General features: G+C 46.6%; 1 protein-coding gene across 5 annotated transcripts in view; it reads left to right on the top strand.

The window, feature by feature from the left end:
• The window catches only part of MTOR (mechanistic target of rapamycin kinase), a 101,044-nt gene that overhangs the window by 56,198 nt on the left and 28,579 nt on the right, over positions 1-16,267 (top strand). For all 5 annotated transcript variants that reach the window (XM_060276247.2, XM_060276244.2, XM_035117075.3 and 2 more), the window contains one exon: positions 13,193-13,268. In XM_060276247.2, the coding sequence (XP_060132230.1) occupies positions 13,193-13,268 (76 nt within the window). The remainder of the gene's footprint in view (positions 1-13,192; positions 13,269-16,267) is intronic.

Raw genomic sequence — 16,267 nt, 5'->3', positions numbered from 1 at the left:
CAAGTAGCAAATCTGAACCAGTCTAGAGTCTGTCCTGATTCATCAAGCAGTGAACACGAGCAAACCCCATTCCCTAGGGGAAATTTGAGTAGGTACAGTTCTCACGTTATAATACAGTAGGTAACAATGTTAGAAACTGAGATATGAAAGCTACCCTCTTTCTCATATTTTAAGACATACCCATAAAATAAGCCATAGCAGGATTTTTAAGCATTCAAGGAATATAAGCCATACCCCGAAAATAAGACATAGTGATAGGCGCAGCAGTAATGCCGGCCGCGGCAGGAGGAGGAGGAGGAAAAAAAATAAGACATCCCTTGAAAATAAGCCATAGTGTGTTTTTTTGAGGAAAAAATAAATATAAGACGTGTCTTATAATATGAGAAACACGGTACGAACTAAATGGCATCTTAAACCCATGTTATGGACGCAGCAACAGAATGTCTATGCGTGCTTTTTTTAATAACAAAGCTGAAAATGAATGAACTGCAGCTAAAATATTATGTTTATTTTTTCACATGGTCTAGTCCAGGGGTCCCCAGCCTTACCCGGCTTTGGGCCAGTGCCCGCCGCGCCGATCGCGCAGCGGGCCGGAGGGCAGGGGAGTGTGCGTCTGTGCGCATGCGCACACAGACTTACTGGCGCGCCGGCGCGCTTCCAGGTCGGAAAAAACGCCGAAAATCATTTGTGCGCATGCGTATGGGCCTCCCCTGACCTGGAAGTGCACCAGAAATGACCTCTTCTGGGTCGGGAGAGGCCCATACACATGCGCGCATACGATTTTTGGTGCTTTTTTCCAATTTGGAAGTGCGCCGCCGCGCTGCGCGCCGTAAGAGCAGGCGGTGGCGGGGGTCGTTGCGGGCAGGATTGGGAGGCCAATTGGGCCACATCTGGCCCGCGGGCCGTAGTCTGGGGACCCCTGGTCTAGTCCTTCCCCTGACCACCCTCCTACTATTCTTAAGGAGGTCTCTTCTCCAGTCTTCAGAGAGTAGCTAGAAGTGGGGAGGCAGAAAAAGGTCCTTTCTTTCCACTGTGCAGCTTTAATCCAAAATCTTATGTGCAGCACTGCGCCCAGAGCTCAGAAACTGCTTGCACTAATGAAATTCCCTGTCGCAAAATGCGAGTAGATTAGAACAGTGGGAGATTTGAACACTGATAGGTACAGTCGCTCACATCATAGAATCTTAGACATCATGAGAAGGGGGACCCCAGGGTAGAAACTACGCTGTTGGCAGAGGCATGTCCAAAGGGGTTTCAGTGCATCTCTTGTAGCTCCCAGATACCTAATACAGACAGACTGGCTGTGGTAATGTGTTTACAACTCTTTAGAATTGGAAACAGTCAAGTATAAACCAGGGTTGTCCCTCTACTGTCAAAAGCAGTGAACCTTTGAATACTTTGCTGGGAATCGCAAATACAGAGAGTTGCTACCTGCAGTAGATTTTTTTTTAGGTCTTCCTGGATCAGTTTATTTCCTTTGGTGTTTTTTTTTCTTTTTGGTGGGTGGTGTTCTCTTAAAAAGAGTAGGGTAGATCTGTAGCAAGTAGAGAATCTGTTTTTCATGCAGAAAGTCCTAGATTCAGTGTCTGAAACCCTAGAGAGCCACTGCCTGTCAGTATAGACAATCCTCAACTAGATGGACCAATGGTCTGGCTTGACTTGATATCATTACATTCTTTGTTTTATGATATACAGTAACTTCCTATGGTCCTACCTTTTAAGGAACCACCCTTTCCACATCGGTCAGTCTACTGAGGAGCACCTTTGTCTGCCATACAAACATCTGTGAATTATACCGTATTGGCCTGAATATAAACCTCACATTTTCCCCCAAATTCCAACCGTGATTCCAACCAAATTCCGCCCCACCCACCCCCCACCCCGTATGCAGCCAGGAGCAGTGAGGAAGGGAGTGGCTTATATTCAGATTTTATTTTATTTTTATTTCCCCCCCACTCCAATTTTTAAGGTGTGTTTTATATTCGGGTGCAGCTTATATTCGGGCACACAGCTAGTCCAGGGAAACCTAGAGACTGCAATCAGTGCTCTTCCAAGTCTGCATTTTACTGAGAAAGATCAGTTGAAGTAGGCCAGCTTCCTTTCATGGAAGCTTGTTGATCATTACTATCCTTCTCATTAAGGAACTTAAGCAAGATCAGTAGTTGCCTCTGCAGTCAAAAACACAAAAAGTCCATTTTTGAAAAAGTAAAACATTTCCACAAATTTTGTAGCACCTCCGGCTAAGAAGAATGAATCAAATTGTTCACAGGAACGCTGCGAAGGCACACAAGCCAGCCACTTTGCTGTAAATAAGAAGGTATTTAGTTTGGTCAGTGCCCCTGTAGTAGAATGCCTATGGGTGCTCCATGTATGCCACCTTGACTTCCATGGTGGAAGGAAGGCGGGATATCAACATGCTAATAGATTCACATATTCCCTGTAGGAGGGACAGAGAAGAATTTCTGGAATTTCATCGTCCTGTCCCAAGTAGCTCTGCTCATTGCACGCACCCGTGGTCCCTGGCTCCCACACTTTCTGTGACCTGAGATGCCACCAAATTTCTGCACTCGGAAACAACAGGGATGAAAGATCCACGTTTTGCTCATGTTGACGCAGATTATTTTGTACAAAAACTCCTTGAATGGAATTGCTTTTAAAGAAATACATGGGGTGTTGACCCCTCTCCACACAGTCCTGACCCTTGACCTTTTTCATTCTCTCTCTAATCCCATCTGAGTCTCCTCCCAGCCACGGTTTCTCTTGTTCCTAGGGGCAAATTCTTATTTGGGCCTCTTGTGATGAGAAACATATTTGTCAAACTGAAGGCCAAGGAGACGAGCATGATGCTCTGTGTGTCAATTGTTGCCTTCCCTAGTTGTCCTTGTTCCCTTTGCATTTGTCTCCTTCTGCCCTGGTATCCCTCCTATAGGATTTCAGCAAGGTGTTTTGTTTTGTTGCTTCTATGCCAATGTTTCTTAGAATGTGTATGCTCAGTTTAATGATGCAGGTGGACTATCGTTTAGATTGTGTGTCACCAATATGACACAAGTGCCCACAGAGGCATTCCTTGGTGGCATCAGGGTCCTGTCCTCTCACTGAAAATAAGCAGGAAGCCTTATTTAGCCAATAGCTTTAGCCTAAATTGCAGCACAGGTGCAATTTCAGGGTAGAGGGGCTTACAGCTAGGGAGTAGAGAGTTGTGACATGCCTGTAGTGACTATGACAGTTTCTTGGGGTTGCACATGATACTGATGTACCCAAAAAGGTTGAGAATTCCTTTCTTGGATTATTTTGTACAATGCCTTGGGGGCATAAAGTTCTGCGGGTCTTGGCTGGACAGGCAGAGTGACATTCCAGGACCAAGAGGGGAAATCTCCAGTAACAAATGGTATCCCTTTGCTGTAAAGCACATGTGATGTGTTGTCTCTTTCTCAAGCCAACTTAACAAACCTTTTAAATAAACCTACAAAAATTACAAGCCTGAAATAAATTTTGCTAGCTTTACTAGAGCAGAAAGCTCCATACCTAGAAACATAGGAGTCTGCCTTATGCCTATCTAACTCAGTGTTATCAACACTGACTGACAGCAGCTGTCTGGGGTTTCAGGCAGGGAGTCTCTCCCCACCCCACCTGTAGATGCTGGGGATTGAACTTGGGACCTTCTGCATGCAAAGATGTGGTCCGCCTTTTGCATTACTATGCTGGGTGTAGGATAAGAAAGTTTACTTCTCCGCCATCCTGCTTTGGGTTGTGTCCAACTAAGTCCCACTCAGACTAGACCCATTGATATAATGGGTCTACTGTGTTGTTCATGTCCATTAACTTCAATGGGTCTACTGTGAGTAGGACTAGCATAAGATAAAACCCTTTGTGTCTATGCTCTGTTCTTCCTCTGCCAACTGGTCTCATTGCTCTGCATGTCTACTGAGCAAATGTTTTAAAATGCAAGGTTGGTTTTAAGCTGCCCCCACACTGTGCCAGCTACTAGCATTGCAGACTGAGCTCAGTATAGCAAGTGGGGGCACTGCTTTGCTTCAGTACTAACCCTATCACCTGGCTAAGTACTCACAGCAGGTGACCCCCCCCCCAGGACCAGTGCCTATGCACAATATCAGGCATGGCAAACCTGTAGTCCTCCAGATTTTGTTGGACTCCAGCTCCCATCAGCTCTAGCCAGCATGGCCAGTGATCAGGGGAGTTGCATGATGGGAGTTGCAGTCGAGAAATATCTGGAGGACCATAGATTCTACATCTCTGCCCTATGAAGCTTCAGCCTCTGGCACCTCTTATCTGTCTGACATGTTTTTTCTCGTAATAGAAGACCTGAGAGACTCCCACTCTCATCCCCAGCTCATCCTTGGCTTTCCCATTTTTGGCTAATTTGCTTCTTATCTTCTGATTTTTCACTTCCACTTCTCAAACTGGATCTGTGCCTGCTCTGCACCATGCTACCCACTTCTGCTCCTCAAGAAAGACAAGCAGGAACACTAAAACCTCACCATGGCTGTATCCAACTAAGTTCTGGAGTCTGACAGTTGCTATCGTTGGTATGACTCCTTTGAGCAGTTTTCTGACTTGTTTCTGAAGACCATTTAAGCAGGGCCTATTTTTCAGATGGGATGCTGGGTTAAATGTGCATGGAGGGCATGCTTGCAAACTGAATTGGCCATGAAACCCTTATGCAGGGGTGTGAAGGAGCCAAATGTGGCTCTCCAGCCCTCTTTATTTGGCCCTCTGGACTCTTCCCCAGGTTACAACCCTTCCGCAGCTGTACCTTCACCATCCCCAGATGCTTATGCCTAACTAGAATGTGTCCCTCTTGTTTGCCTGGATGGAGAATAGAAAGAGGGAGGGGTGTAAAAACTGGCCTATACTACAAAGCTAAAATTCACATTCACTGTCACGGTGGCCGGAGTAGGCTACTTCAGAGTAACGACTCTACACAGCTCTGCATTTTATCTTTTATTGGTGCTGAGTATTTACAGTGCTGATGGCAGTGCTATTTACAAAGACATATCTGTTCAGCTTGAATCAGAACCTCCAAGTGGCTTTTGGCGCGTCTTGCGCCAGCATAACAACTTGGGGAGACCCATCCTCTTCCCCCGACGCTTTCTGCGCAGTTCCGGAGTTGGGGGGACTGGTCTGCCCCCCTTCCTTCCCCCTTCCTGTCCCACCTGGGACGATGGCTCTTCTACCCTGCCAGAGCCTTGGACACCACTTCCTGTTTCCCCACTTGAGCTGGAGCTTTCCCTCTGCTCGGGGCTGGGCTGGAACTCAGGAGGGGAGGGGCTTCGCGATATCCCTTGCCCCTCACATTCACAAACCCTGAGACGGAATGATGGGTTGGTGTATATGCTCTTAGACTTCACATGGTGGTACTGATATGTCAAAAGCTGAGGCTTTGGAGAATCAGCCCCCAAATGGACACATGCATTATTCAGCCTCCTGCTGCCCTCTGGAAGAGAGAAACCTAGCTCTGGAGATCAGGTGTCTGGGGAAAATGGCAGGTTAATGCAGCTTGTGGTTCCCCATGCCTCCTCTACATATTTGTGGACTTCAGCCTTTTGGTAGCCAATCTACCTAAACCATTTTAAAGTCCCAAGGACTTAGGCTGCAACCCTAAACCCAATAATTGCATCGTATAAACCATATTCAACACAGTGGGATTTACCTCTTGAGTAAACACTCTTAGGATTGCTCTGTTGAGATGATCAACAGAGAGAATTATTTCTCCAGAGCCAGCCGGTCAGTGAGGAAAAACATCCACCTGTTTCTTACCAACAAATGTTGGGAATCGCAGCAACAGCATGTGGTAGTTCTGTCTGAGAGGAATATTAGCCCCTTGGTGATATGCATGAGCCTAAAAATATTTTTCTCTTTCTCTGATGCTTCCCATTTGTTGAACAGTAACTGGAAAACAGTATTGTAATTCCTTAAGAATGTTAAAGAATTTGAAAAGTTGATGTCTGAGTGTCCAAATTTGATGGTTTGGGGCCAGAGTGTGTTTTGCCAGTTGCCTGTGGAGGTGGCAAAAGCTACCCTTGAGTTTAAAAAAATATGTGTGTTTTTTAAAGGTGCTGTCACAGTTCTTATTGGAAGCTGGTTGTCTAAACAGTTAGTCACAGGCTTCTAGGAAAGTCTATATTCTTTCGTATCCCATCTGACCCTGCTCTTTTCCAGCCTCAGAAGAGAACTTCCATCTGTTTTAAATGACTCTCTTCCTTACAAAAACACACATTCCGGTTACTGATGATAAAACAACTTCCATAATCTGTCAATAAGCCACTAATAACTGCTGCTTTCACACATGCACATGCACATGCATACACACACACAAAGACACATGACAAATCTTTCATACTTTGAATAAATTATTGTTGTCTTTGGTGGGGGACCTGCAGACCCAATTAGGCCCACCAGACGGCTCTGTTTGGCCTGCGGGACCATCTGAGCCAAGTCACACCTACCTGCTCTAAACCAGACATCATTTGTGACATCTGTACAGGCAAAAAATTGGTCACCTGGTGTAATTATGAGCCCAGGTATTTGGCAGGTAAGTGGCCCCATGAGGGCAGGGAGGAGATTAGAATCTTGCCCACCAGCCAGATTCAGTTTTCCACCCATGCCCTGGTACATGTAACGTGCAAGTAGTTTTATAACCTTTTTTATTATGCAGAACTCAAGTTGCCCAGATGTTGGCTGGGCCCCAAAGGCTAACTTAATGATCCATTTCAACCCAGTTTCAAGCCCTGTTATCCAATGGTCAAAAATGATTTGTTTATTATTTATTCATCAATTTGATTTAAATAGATAATCTCTGTTCCAAGGCTCACAGTCTACAAAGACACAGCACACAAGGAAAAAGAGACAGGAGGGAGGGAGGAAAAAAACAAGCTCATGTGTGTAAAATCACAGTAGTTGTAACACAATTGGATAGTTCTGGCTATGCAGATTCTGGCTATCCAGAAGACCAGAAACTCCTTGTCAGTGGTGATTCTTTCTGTCTTTCTTTCTCTGAAAGCACTATTCTCCCCATTCCACCTGCCCAAGGTTACAATAGATCCATGAGCTGAGCAGGTGACAATGTCCAGGCCAGGAGGGCAAGGACTGTTCATCTGGGGGTCAGCATCTTCCCCAAAGTCTTGATCCCCCCCCCAATATAAAGTCTGGGATGCACACACAAGCACAAACACTTTCAAAATGCTCTTACACAGCTCCTGTTTGTATTTCAAACAGACGATCCCAGCAGGTTATATATCTGAGTCTCCGTCTGCAAGCTGATAAATTTTAAGGATCAACATTATTGTCGAGTAGATTCGGCTCTCTTGAGGAGAGGGAATTGAAAATGATGGGGTGGTTTTTTTTTTCTCAAAAAAGAAACGTTTGTGCTTCTTCCAAGATTTAAGAATATGTGTGGTCCCGCTCAGCCTTTTGTTTTGAAGTATAAAACATCTTGTCTCATTCTCCCTTTTGACAAGCTGTGGAAAGGAGAGAGAAGTTAGTGCTAGAAAGTGGCAGCAACAGAGCAACCATAATTATGATAGAGGGTGGGAAAGGATAATGGCCAATTTGTCAGTAGGTGTTGACAAGAGAGATAAAGTTGGAAGTAATTAACTGCCTGACATAGAGGAAGTGATGTTTCTGCCTGCCAATGGGACCGTGACGGCCATTTATCACTTTTACAACGCACTACAATGAATCGCTCTTGCTCAAGGAGCAGGAAAGACATGGGCGTCCTTAATTCCCTCCCTAGAACATCATAGGTTTATCTCCCAAGTCCAGCCTCTGTCTCAGAGGTGGCAGAATCCTGGCTTGCTATTTTGTCGATAAGGATAATGTTGGTGCTAGCGAGTAATTGGGTGATGATTTGGAAACTTATAGCCTGCTGCAGGGGATGGATAACCAGGGTTTTATTACACCAGTGCTTAAAACTCTGTATAACTTCTCATAATTGGGGCTTGACCTTCACCAGGATCTAACCTTGTTGGTTCTGTGAGTCTCTTGGTGACATTTAGTACTGTCAGGAGGCATGGTGTGCTTCTGGACTGTCTGACAGGGACAGAACCAAAGGACGCTATTTTGCAGTAGCTCTGATCCTTACTTGTGGGTTGGTCCCAGAATATTGTGATGAGGAATTCCTGTTCGGCACGTAGACCATTGGTGTATGCCTGCATGGTGCTTCTCGGATTGATTCTGTCAACAGACCATGAACGTGTCTGTTTTTTAAGCACGCTTTCTCCAGACATGGGGTAATAGCTTAGGACAAGAGTTGTGGATCTCACAAAAGATCATGGTCACAAATAGGATTGGGTAACAAGTAGTGAAAGAGACCCTGCCCTCTGTCAGAGTTGACAGGATTGAGCTAGCTGGGCCAGAGGCCTGTATTGGTATAACGCAGCGCCCTATATCTTGAGTGAAGGGATATAGCTCAGAGAAGGTGCCCCCGTACCTTGTATGGAGAAGGTCCTAGTTTCAGTCTTCTAACTCCAGTTAGAAGTACAGTGGTGCCTCGCTAGATGAATTTAATTCGTTCCACGGGTCTTTTCTTATAACGAAAAATTCGTCTAGCGAATCCCATAGGAATGCATTGATTTTTTGGATTTTTTTTTTGCCCATAGGAACGCATTAATTGAATTTCAATGCATTCCTATGGGAAACCGCGATTCGCTAGACAAATTTTTCGTAAAATGAATTCGTCTAGCGAGGCAACCTCTGCTTGAAAAATCCTTTCGTTAAGCGGAAATTTCATTAAGCAGGGCATTCGTTAAGCGAGGCACCACTGTATCAGGTACAATGTGACAGACAAAATCCTGCCTGAAACCCTGGGAAGCCAGAGCTGGTCAGAATAGGTGAAGCAGGACTTCATTGTCAAATATACTGACCTGCAATACTTCCTGTGTTCCAATGTAAATGTAAATGTGTCCCATATTGTAAATGTGTGCGTGTGCGTGTTGAGAAGCCTGAGAGAGGATGCTCTAGAACAGGGGTGTCAAACTCAAATTCATCGGGGGCCGCATCAGCAGTTTGGTCACCCTCAAAGGGCCGGTTGTATCTGTAGGACTATGTGTCCACTCTTTATTATCATAAATTATTGTCACTGCATTCAATTATTACTGTTTTTTGTAATAATGTAAGTAATAACTAGCTCTGAAAGCAGAAACATAGTCAGAGTAATGGCAAGTAGATATTCAAATGTACAATTATTGTACAATTTATTGAAAAATGATTTTTGGTAACTGCACTGGGTGGTGGAGGCTCGCTAGGATTTCATGCAGGACCTTTGCAGAGCTACTAGTACCTGGAGATGCTGGGGTCCTTCTGCATGCAGGACAGATGTTCTGCCAGTGAGCCACCACCCTTCACCAAAGGGACTGGCTGAGGTTGACTCACTGGAGCTGCTCTCCTGGTTCCAGGGTTTAAGGGCCAGAAGTATAAAGCAGCATCCTATGTTTCTGAGGAGAGGGAGAGGGAGGGGAGGGAGGAAGGGAGGAAGAAAAGAGGGAGTGGGAGGGAGAGACAAAGGAAGGAAGGAAAGAGGGAGAGAAAGAAGAGTAGGAAATAAGGAAGGGAATAAAGAAGGAAAGAAAAAGAAAGAGGGAGAGAAGACGGAAAGGGAGAAAGAAGGAAGGAAGTAGAGGGAAAGAAAGAATAAGAATGAGGGAGAGGAAGAAAGATGGGAAGGACGGAAGGAAGAAAGGAAGGAAGAAAGAAAGAAAGAAAAGAGGGAGCAGGAGGGAGAGAGGAAGGAAAGAGGTGAGAGAAAGAAGAGTAGGAAAGAAGGAATAAAGAAGGAAAGAAAAAGAAAGAGGGAGAGAAGACAGAGATAAAGAAGGAAGGAAGGAGAGGGAAAGAAAGAATAAGAACGAGAGAGAGGAAGAAAGAAAGGGAAGGGGGGGCGGTCGCCGCCTTGATTCAGCGCCAGAAAAGAGCGCGAAGGGACCCAGGGGCAAAAAGCATTTCCCGTGCAGCGTGAGACAGCGGGTGTCCGTTTTAGGAGAAGTGCGTAAAGCCTCAGAGTTGCACGTTCGTGAGGCTGAGCCGCTGCTGAGCTCACGTGAGGCAAGAGAAGGAGGAGGAGGCGGCTTCCCGGGTCGGTGCCCGGCAGCACCGTGCGGAGAGTGCCGAGCCTCTAGGACGCAGCAGTGCACTGTAGCACTTTGAATCCTCCTCCTCCACATGGCGCTGCTGGGTGCTTTGTCTGTGCTTCAGCAGCAGCAGCAGCAGCCATTTCCAGGCGCCGAGCCGTGGCAGGAGGAGGAGGATTCAAAGTGCTACAGAGCACTGCTGCGTCGCAGAAGCTCGGGACTCTCCGTGCGGCACTGCCGGGCGCTGACCTGGCAAGCTGCCTCCTCCTTCTCCTGCTGTGGCTCGGGGCGCTCCACGCAGCGCTGCTCCGGCCGCCTTTCTACCCCCCCCCCGCCCCCAGCTGTTTGTCGGCGCTTTGTCGGTGCGGCGCTTCAGCAGCAAGGTCCCGCTGCTGGGTCCCGCTGGCTGGGGCGCTCGGCGGGCCACATGATGAGGTCTGGCGGGCCGGATTTGGCCCCCGGGCCTTGTGTTTGACACCCGTGCTCTAGAAAAAGGTTCATGACTAAGATAAAATTTGCGCCAGGACTTCCTCGCTGTTCCTCTTAAGAGCTGTGCTACCATTCTACACGTTCTTATAATCAAGAGGAGTGATAAGCTTTTGCAGTTCTGTCTGACTATTGTCTGACTATTGCCTGCAGTTTGTCTAAATGGGAACGTATTAGCAGGGCTCTAAAAAGGGTTCTCTCTTCCTTGTGCGGTATCCTAGAAAAGCTAAACTTACTCTGAGCACTTACGATTTGCTCTTACAATGAAGGAGAGTGCGTAGGCAAAAGGCTGCAATCAAGCGGGCTTCATGAAATCCCAGCCAACCCTATAAAACTAGAACGTCACAACACAAAGCAAGTGTGTGTGGCCAGAGTGTTGCTGCCTGCCCTTTTATAAGTCGGCCAGGTTTTCTCCAGAAGCCCATAAAACCCGGCATGAATTTGAATCCTTTCAAAGGGATTGCAGCGCTGGACTCAGCTGGGTGGGTCTGCTAGGCTCAGAGGGTACCAGCCTAGCCTACGCTTTCTCCAGACAGGAGACAGGACAACGAGGTGTTGCTATTCTACCGTGTTAATGCAGTGTTCTCAAGCATTGCCAAGAGAAGCTCATCGGCACATCTTGTGCTGGTTTGTTTTGGGGTGGGTTGTTATTTTCTTTTCTTTTTTTTGACAGACTCCAATGCAAGAATTGTGGGTGACTCCATCCTTGCATATGGTTCTTTGCCAGCCTGGCGCCCTCCAGACTGTAATTCCCATCAGCCTCAGTGAGAGTAGTTGTTAACTCTTTGCTATTTTGTTGGTTTTCTGCATCAACTGCAAGAATGTGAGCATCCAGCCATCCGTACCAGAAACTGGTGAACTCAGATAGTGGAAGGAGAGTGGGTTCAGCAGGGTGAGGAGAGGAATGCACCAGCCAGGGAAATAAATAAAGTGAAGCTATTCACCACTAAGAACCTAAGAAGAACCTGCTGGATCAGGCCAGTGGCCCTTCTAGTCCAACATCCTGTTCTCCCAGTGGCCATCCATATGCTCCAAATGGGAAGCCCACAAGCAGGATTCAAGCACAAGAGCATTCTCCCCTCCTGCGGTTTCCAGCAGCTGGTATTCAGAAGCACTGCTGCCTCCCAACTGTTGGGGGAACTGGAAACAAAAGGACAGGAGGAGAAATGCGCCTAGGCCCTTCATCAAGTCTTTTCATATACAGAAGTTCAGTCTCTTGGTCTCTCTCAGTAGAAGAAAACAGTATAATACATAGATTGAACTTCTGTATTTGAAACTCCCCAATGAAGGACGTGAGAGGCCCAAAATTCATTAGACGTTTACTTTTACTGCTGCCGCTTTGCTTCCTGATCCTGCCCCCTAAATTCGCTGGGCATTTCTGCCCCACCTTTTGCAGAAAGGGGACAGTTGATGCTTCTTCAAGAGAGTAGCAAACTGCAGGGCTGAAGTGGGAGAGGCAGCTGTTTAATATAAAATGTTTATTTCTTCTTCAGTCCTTAAGAGATCTGTCTTAAGGGCACTTAAAACCTCTAATTCTTTTGAGGGATTATTAGCCTTTCTAAAGGGAGTGGGACTTCCACCAATGTTGTTGGGTTTTTTTAAAAAAAAAAATGGTTATGACTGGAGTTTTGATGCCCATAAAGCCCTTGAATATGTGGATGTTCAAGAGGAGGAATAGGCCGCAGGTAGGAAGTCCTAGCTTAAGGGAACGCAGCCTAGAGGAAATTAAAACAATGACATGCAATAGACATGTGAGCCTCAGCTGAAGTCCCCTGCTGCCAACTCTCTGCTAAATCTTGTTCAAACCTAAAATCATGTGGCGGTGGCAGCAGCTGTTTGGGGGAATGGAAGGCTTGGTGGCTGAGAACAGTAACTACAGCAAAGGTGTGTGGAAGAACCCTGCTTAGGAAATGGGCAATGCTAGCCTTTTTTCTTTCTTTTCTGTCTTTTTTTTTAACAGATGGTACCGGCTTCTCATCTTCAGTATCCACTTTCCACCAGATTAGCAACTGCATCAGTTCTCTGCATAAATGACTGATGTGACTTGCACAATGACAATTGTGCCATCCCCAGGTGTTGTGGGTCTGCAACTCCCATCAACCCTGGTCATTGACCATGCTGGTTGGGGCTGATAGGAACTCAAGTCCCACAACATCCTGAGGGCCACAGTTCTGCCATCCCTGAACTAGACTGTCACTTGCCTTTACTGTTGCATGCTGCCTCCCATCACACACCTACCATTTTAATGCAGGGATGGGGAGACTGTGGCCCTTCAGATGTTGCTGGACTATAGCTCCCATCATCTCTGACCATTGACCATGCTGATTGGGGCTGATGGGAGATGGAGTCCAGCCATATATGAAGGGTACCAGGTTGACTAAGGTTGCTCTATATTCTCCTGTCATTGCACATATAGAAGGGGAAGGTTGGTAGCAGTGGGCAAACTGCCATTCTATGATTGTTTATGGTGCTGTTTTAAAATGTATTTATACTAGTTTGGTTTAAACTTTTTCCCAAATAAATTATTGTTTGTGGAAGCTGGAAAAGTGGAATATAAATACTTAAATAAAACACTAGGATCTGCCCTAAATGACTTTTTATTCCCACTTACCTCTTTCCAGTATTAACAATAAACTGCAGCAACCAGAGGCAGCAGCCGGGGTGCTGGAATATGCCATGAAACACTTTGGGGAGCTGGTGAGTAGCCTCTTAATTCCCCATCTCCCTGTTTTCATAAGGAGGAAGAGGACCAGAGCTCCATGGTAGAATATCTGTTCAGCTTGCAGAAGATCCAGTTTCAATCCCCAATGGCATCCCCAGGCAGAAAGAGCTGCTACCGGTCCATGTAGACCGTACAGTGGTACCTCAGGTTAATAACTTAATTCATTCTGGAGGTCTGTTCTTAACCTGAAACTTTTCTTAACCTGAGGTACCACTTTAGCTAATGGGGCCTCCTGCTACTGCCGCACCGCTGCCACACAATTTCTGTTCTCATCCTGAAGCAAAGTTCTTAACCCGAGGTACTATTTCTAGGTTAGTGGAGTCTGTAACCTGAAGTGTCTGTAACCTGAGGTACCACTGTACTGAGCTAGAGGGACACATTTTTTTCTGACTTAGTATAAAGCAGCTTCCTAGGCTAGCCCTTTATCCATAACCTTGAGGACCAGAATCTTACTTTTAGAGCAGAGGTTCTTTACCTGTGATCCTTGGATTCCTAGGATCACATGCTTTGGGGATCCATGAACTTTAGAAAGTGTAAAAATATGACACACCCCCCCGGCATTTCCTTCCTGTTTCTTTGAAAATAGTTTTTTTGGGGGGGGGATATGGGGAGGGGTTCTATAGCTTCAATTAGATATCCAACGGGGTCTATGACCCCAAAAATGTTAAGAACCACTGTTTTAGAGTAGGGTTCAGACTAGAGCATCTGCTTTGCATCCAAAAGGTTCCCTGGCATCTTCAGATAGGGATTTTGGGGGGAGGAGGAGACCCTTGCCTGAAATGCTGAAGACCCACTGCCAGTCAGTGCAGGCAGATTCATAGTCTGACTTTGGTATGAGGCAGCTTTCTATCTGCCTATGAGTAGAAACCATAATCCCCTGATCACATCAGCAAGCTCTGCATCCTCGCCTGTTTTGAAATGATCTGCCTGTGGAGCCCCAGAGGCCAGACCTGCAATGTCTCACGTGGAGGGGCACTGAAGTGTGACATGTGTTGTGTGTGTGTGTGCAGCTTTATCCTGCCTGCAGGGCCCTCAAAGAATCCACTGCTTGGCATAACGTCGCAGCAAGAACTGCCAAGGGCTGAGCAGAAAAGAACATTGGCCTAGAGCCCATGTTGGGGCGGGCGGGAAGGCGGGGGTTGCGGGAAGCAAAAAAAATCCCAAAGAAATCCAAGTGGTAGCTGTCCCCTCCCCCCTCTTTCCCCCCTTTTAATCCCTTGAAAATCCTTAAAGAAATGAGTGGCTGGTGAAAGTGTTGGGAATTTGAAAACTATCACTGGCCGGCACTTTTGTTCTTTTTTACTGCTCATCTTCAGAAAATCTGGACTGCTAAGGCCAGTAATAAGAACAATGTTCTCAATGCTACCAACATGAGTCTGACCAAACTGCGGGAGGCAGTGGAAGACAGGAGTGCCTGGCGTGCTCTGGTCCATGGGGTCACGAAGAGTCGGACACGACTAAACGACTAAACAACAACAACAATCCTTTCCCTTACTGCTGTACAATGCCCCACATGCTTGTAGGCTGGCCGACTGCTGGGCTGTTCCAAACTTCATTCCCTGCTGCTCTTGTTTATATGTGTTGATGCTACTTAGGCTTGAAGCTGACGGCACAGCAGGCAGTGGAGGCTGGCTCTGTTAGGGCAAAGGGGACGTTGCCCCACCAACCTCAGCCAGCCCCCACCTGCCTTCCTTCTTACTTACAACCAGCCCTGCCTGACAGCTTCCTCCTCTTCCTTAGTCTCAGTGTTGCCCTTGCAGGACTCAGCTGGCAGGGGAAGGGGGTGGGCAAAACTAGAATGAGTTGACTCTGCCTGCCATTGGCTCTGGCTTCACCGCCTGCTGGTGTCTCTGCCTTCTGCCCTACCAGAAAGTGGGCACCAGCCATCAATGGTTGCAAGGGAGGCTCTACTTCTGTCCTTGGGTCTCCCAGTGGTGTTCACTGATGCTCAAAAAGGGATAGCTAGCTTTTAAGGGGAGGGAGCCAAGAGCCACATACATCCTTGGCTAGCTGGGGGCCACATGCCAGCAGTGACTTTGGCCCACCCCACACTCACACGTGAAAACACAGACACACACACACACAGGCACACAGCTGCCCTTCCTCACATGACCCAAGCAAACCAGCCAGTCATATTGGGCTAGATGGACCAATGGTCTGATTATTATTCATCCATTTATTTTTCATCCATTTACCTAGGGCTATATCCAACTGACTAGGGACATGGCTGGTGCTGTGGTCTAAACCACTGAGCCTCTTGGGCTTGCCGGTCAGTAGATCAGTGGTTTGAATCCCCGTGACGGAGTGAGCTCTCATAACTCTGTCCCAGCTCCTGCCAACCTAGCAGTTCGAAAGCACACCAGTGCATGTAGATAAATAGGTACCGTTGTGGCAGGAAGGTAAACAGCGTTCCCAAGCGCTCTGGTTTCCATCATGATGTTCCGTTGTGCCAGAAGTGGTCTAGTCCTGCTGGCCACATGACCCAGAAAGCTGTCTGTGGACAAAAGCTGGCTCCCTTGGCCTGGAAGCGAGATGAGCACCACAACTCCATAGTTGCCTTTGACTGGACTTAACTGTCCAGGGCCCCTTTAGCTTTTACCTTTATATCCAACTGAGCCCTGCTCAGAGTAGATTGACTGGTGCAGGGTGATGTAAATTAATTTGTGTTAGTTGGAACCTTGTGATAGTGGTCTGTTATACTTGATTTTTGGTATGGATATTTGTTCTGCCATGTTCAATTCTAGGTACCCCCTTTACTTTTTAGCATCTGTTGTTGTATGTCGTGTCTTATTAAAAATAAACATATAACAACATTTTAAAAAGAGTAGATCTGTTGAAATTAATGAACCCAAGGTAGTCATGTCCATTCACTTCAATGGGCCTACTCTGAGGCAGACTAGCATTGGATACAACTCCTAGGTTTTTATTTACCCCCTTCCTTTCTGCAAACATCTCCCCAGTGCTGCTTACACAA

The sequence above is a fragment of the Zootoca vivipara genome, chromosome 6 (assembly GCF_965207765.1).
Source record: "Zootoca vivipara chromosome 6, rZooViv2.hap1.1, whole genome shotgun sequence".
NCBI classification, from domain to species: Eukaryota; Metazoa; Chordata; class Lepidosauria; order Squamata; family Lacertidae; genus Zootoca; species Zootoca vivipara.
This window is presented reverse-complemented; position numbering and strand designations above follow the sequence as displayed.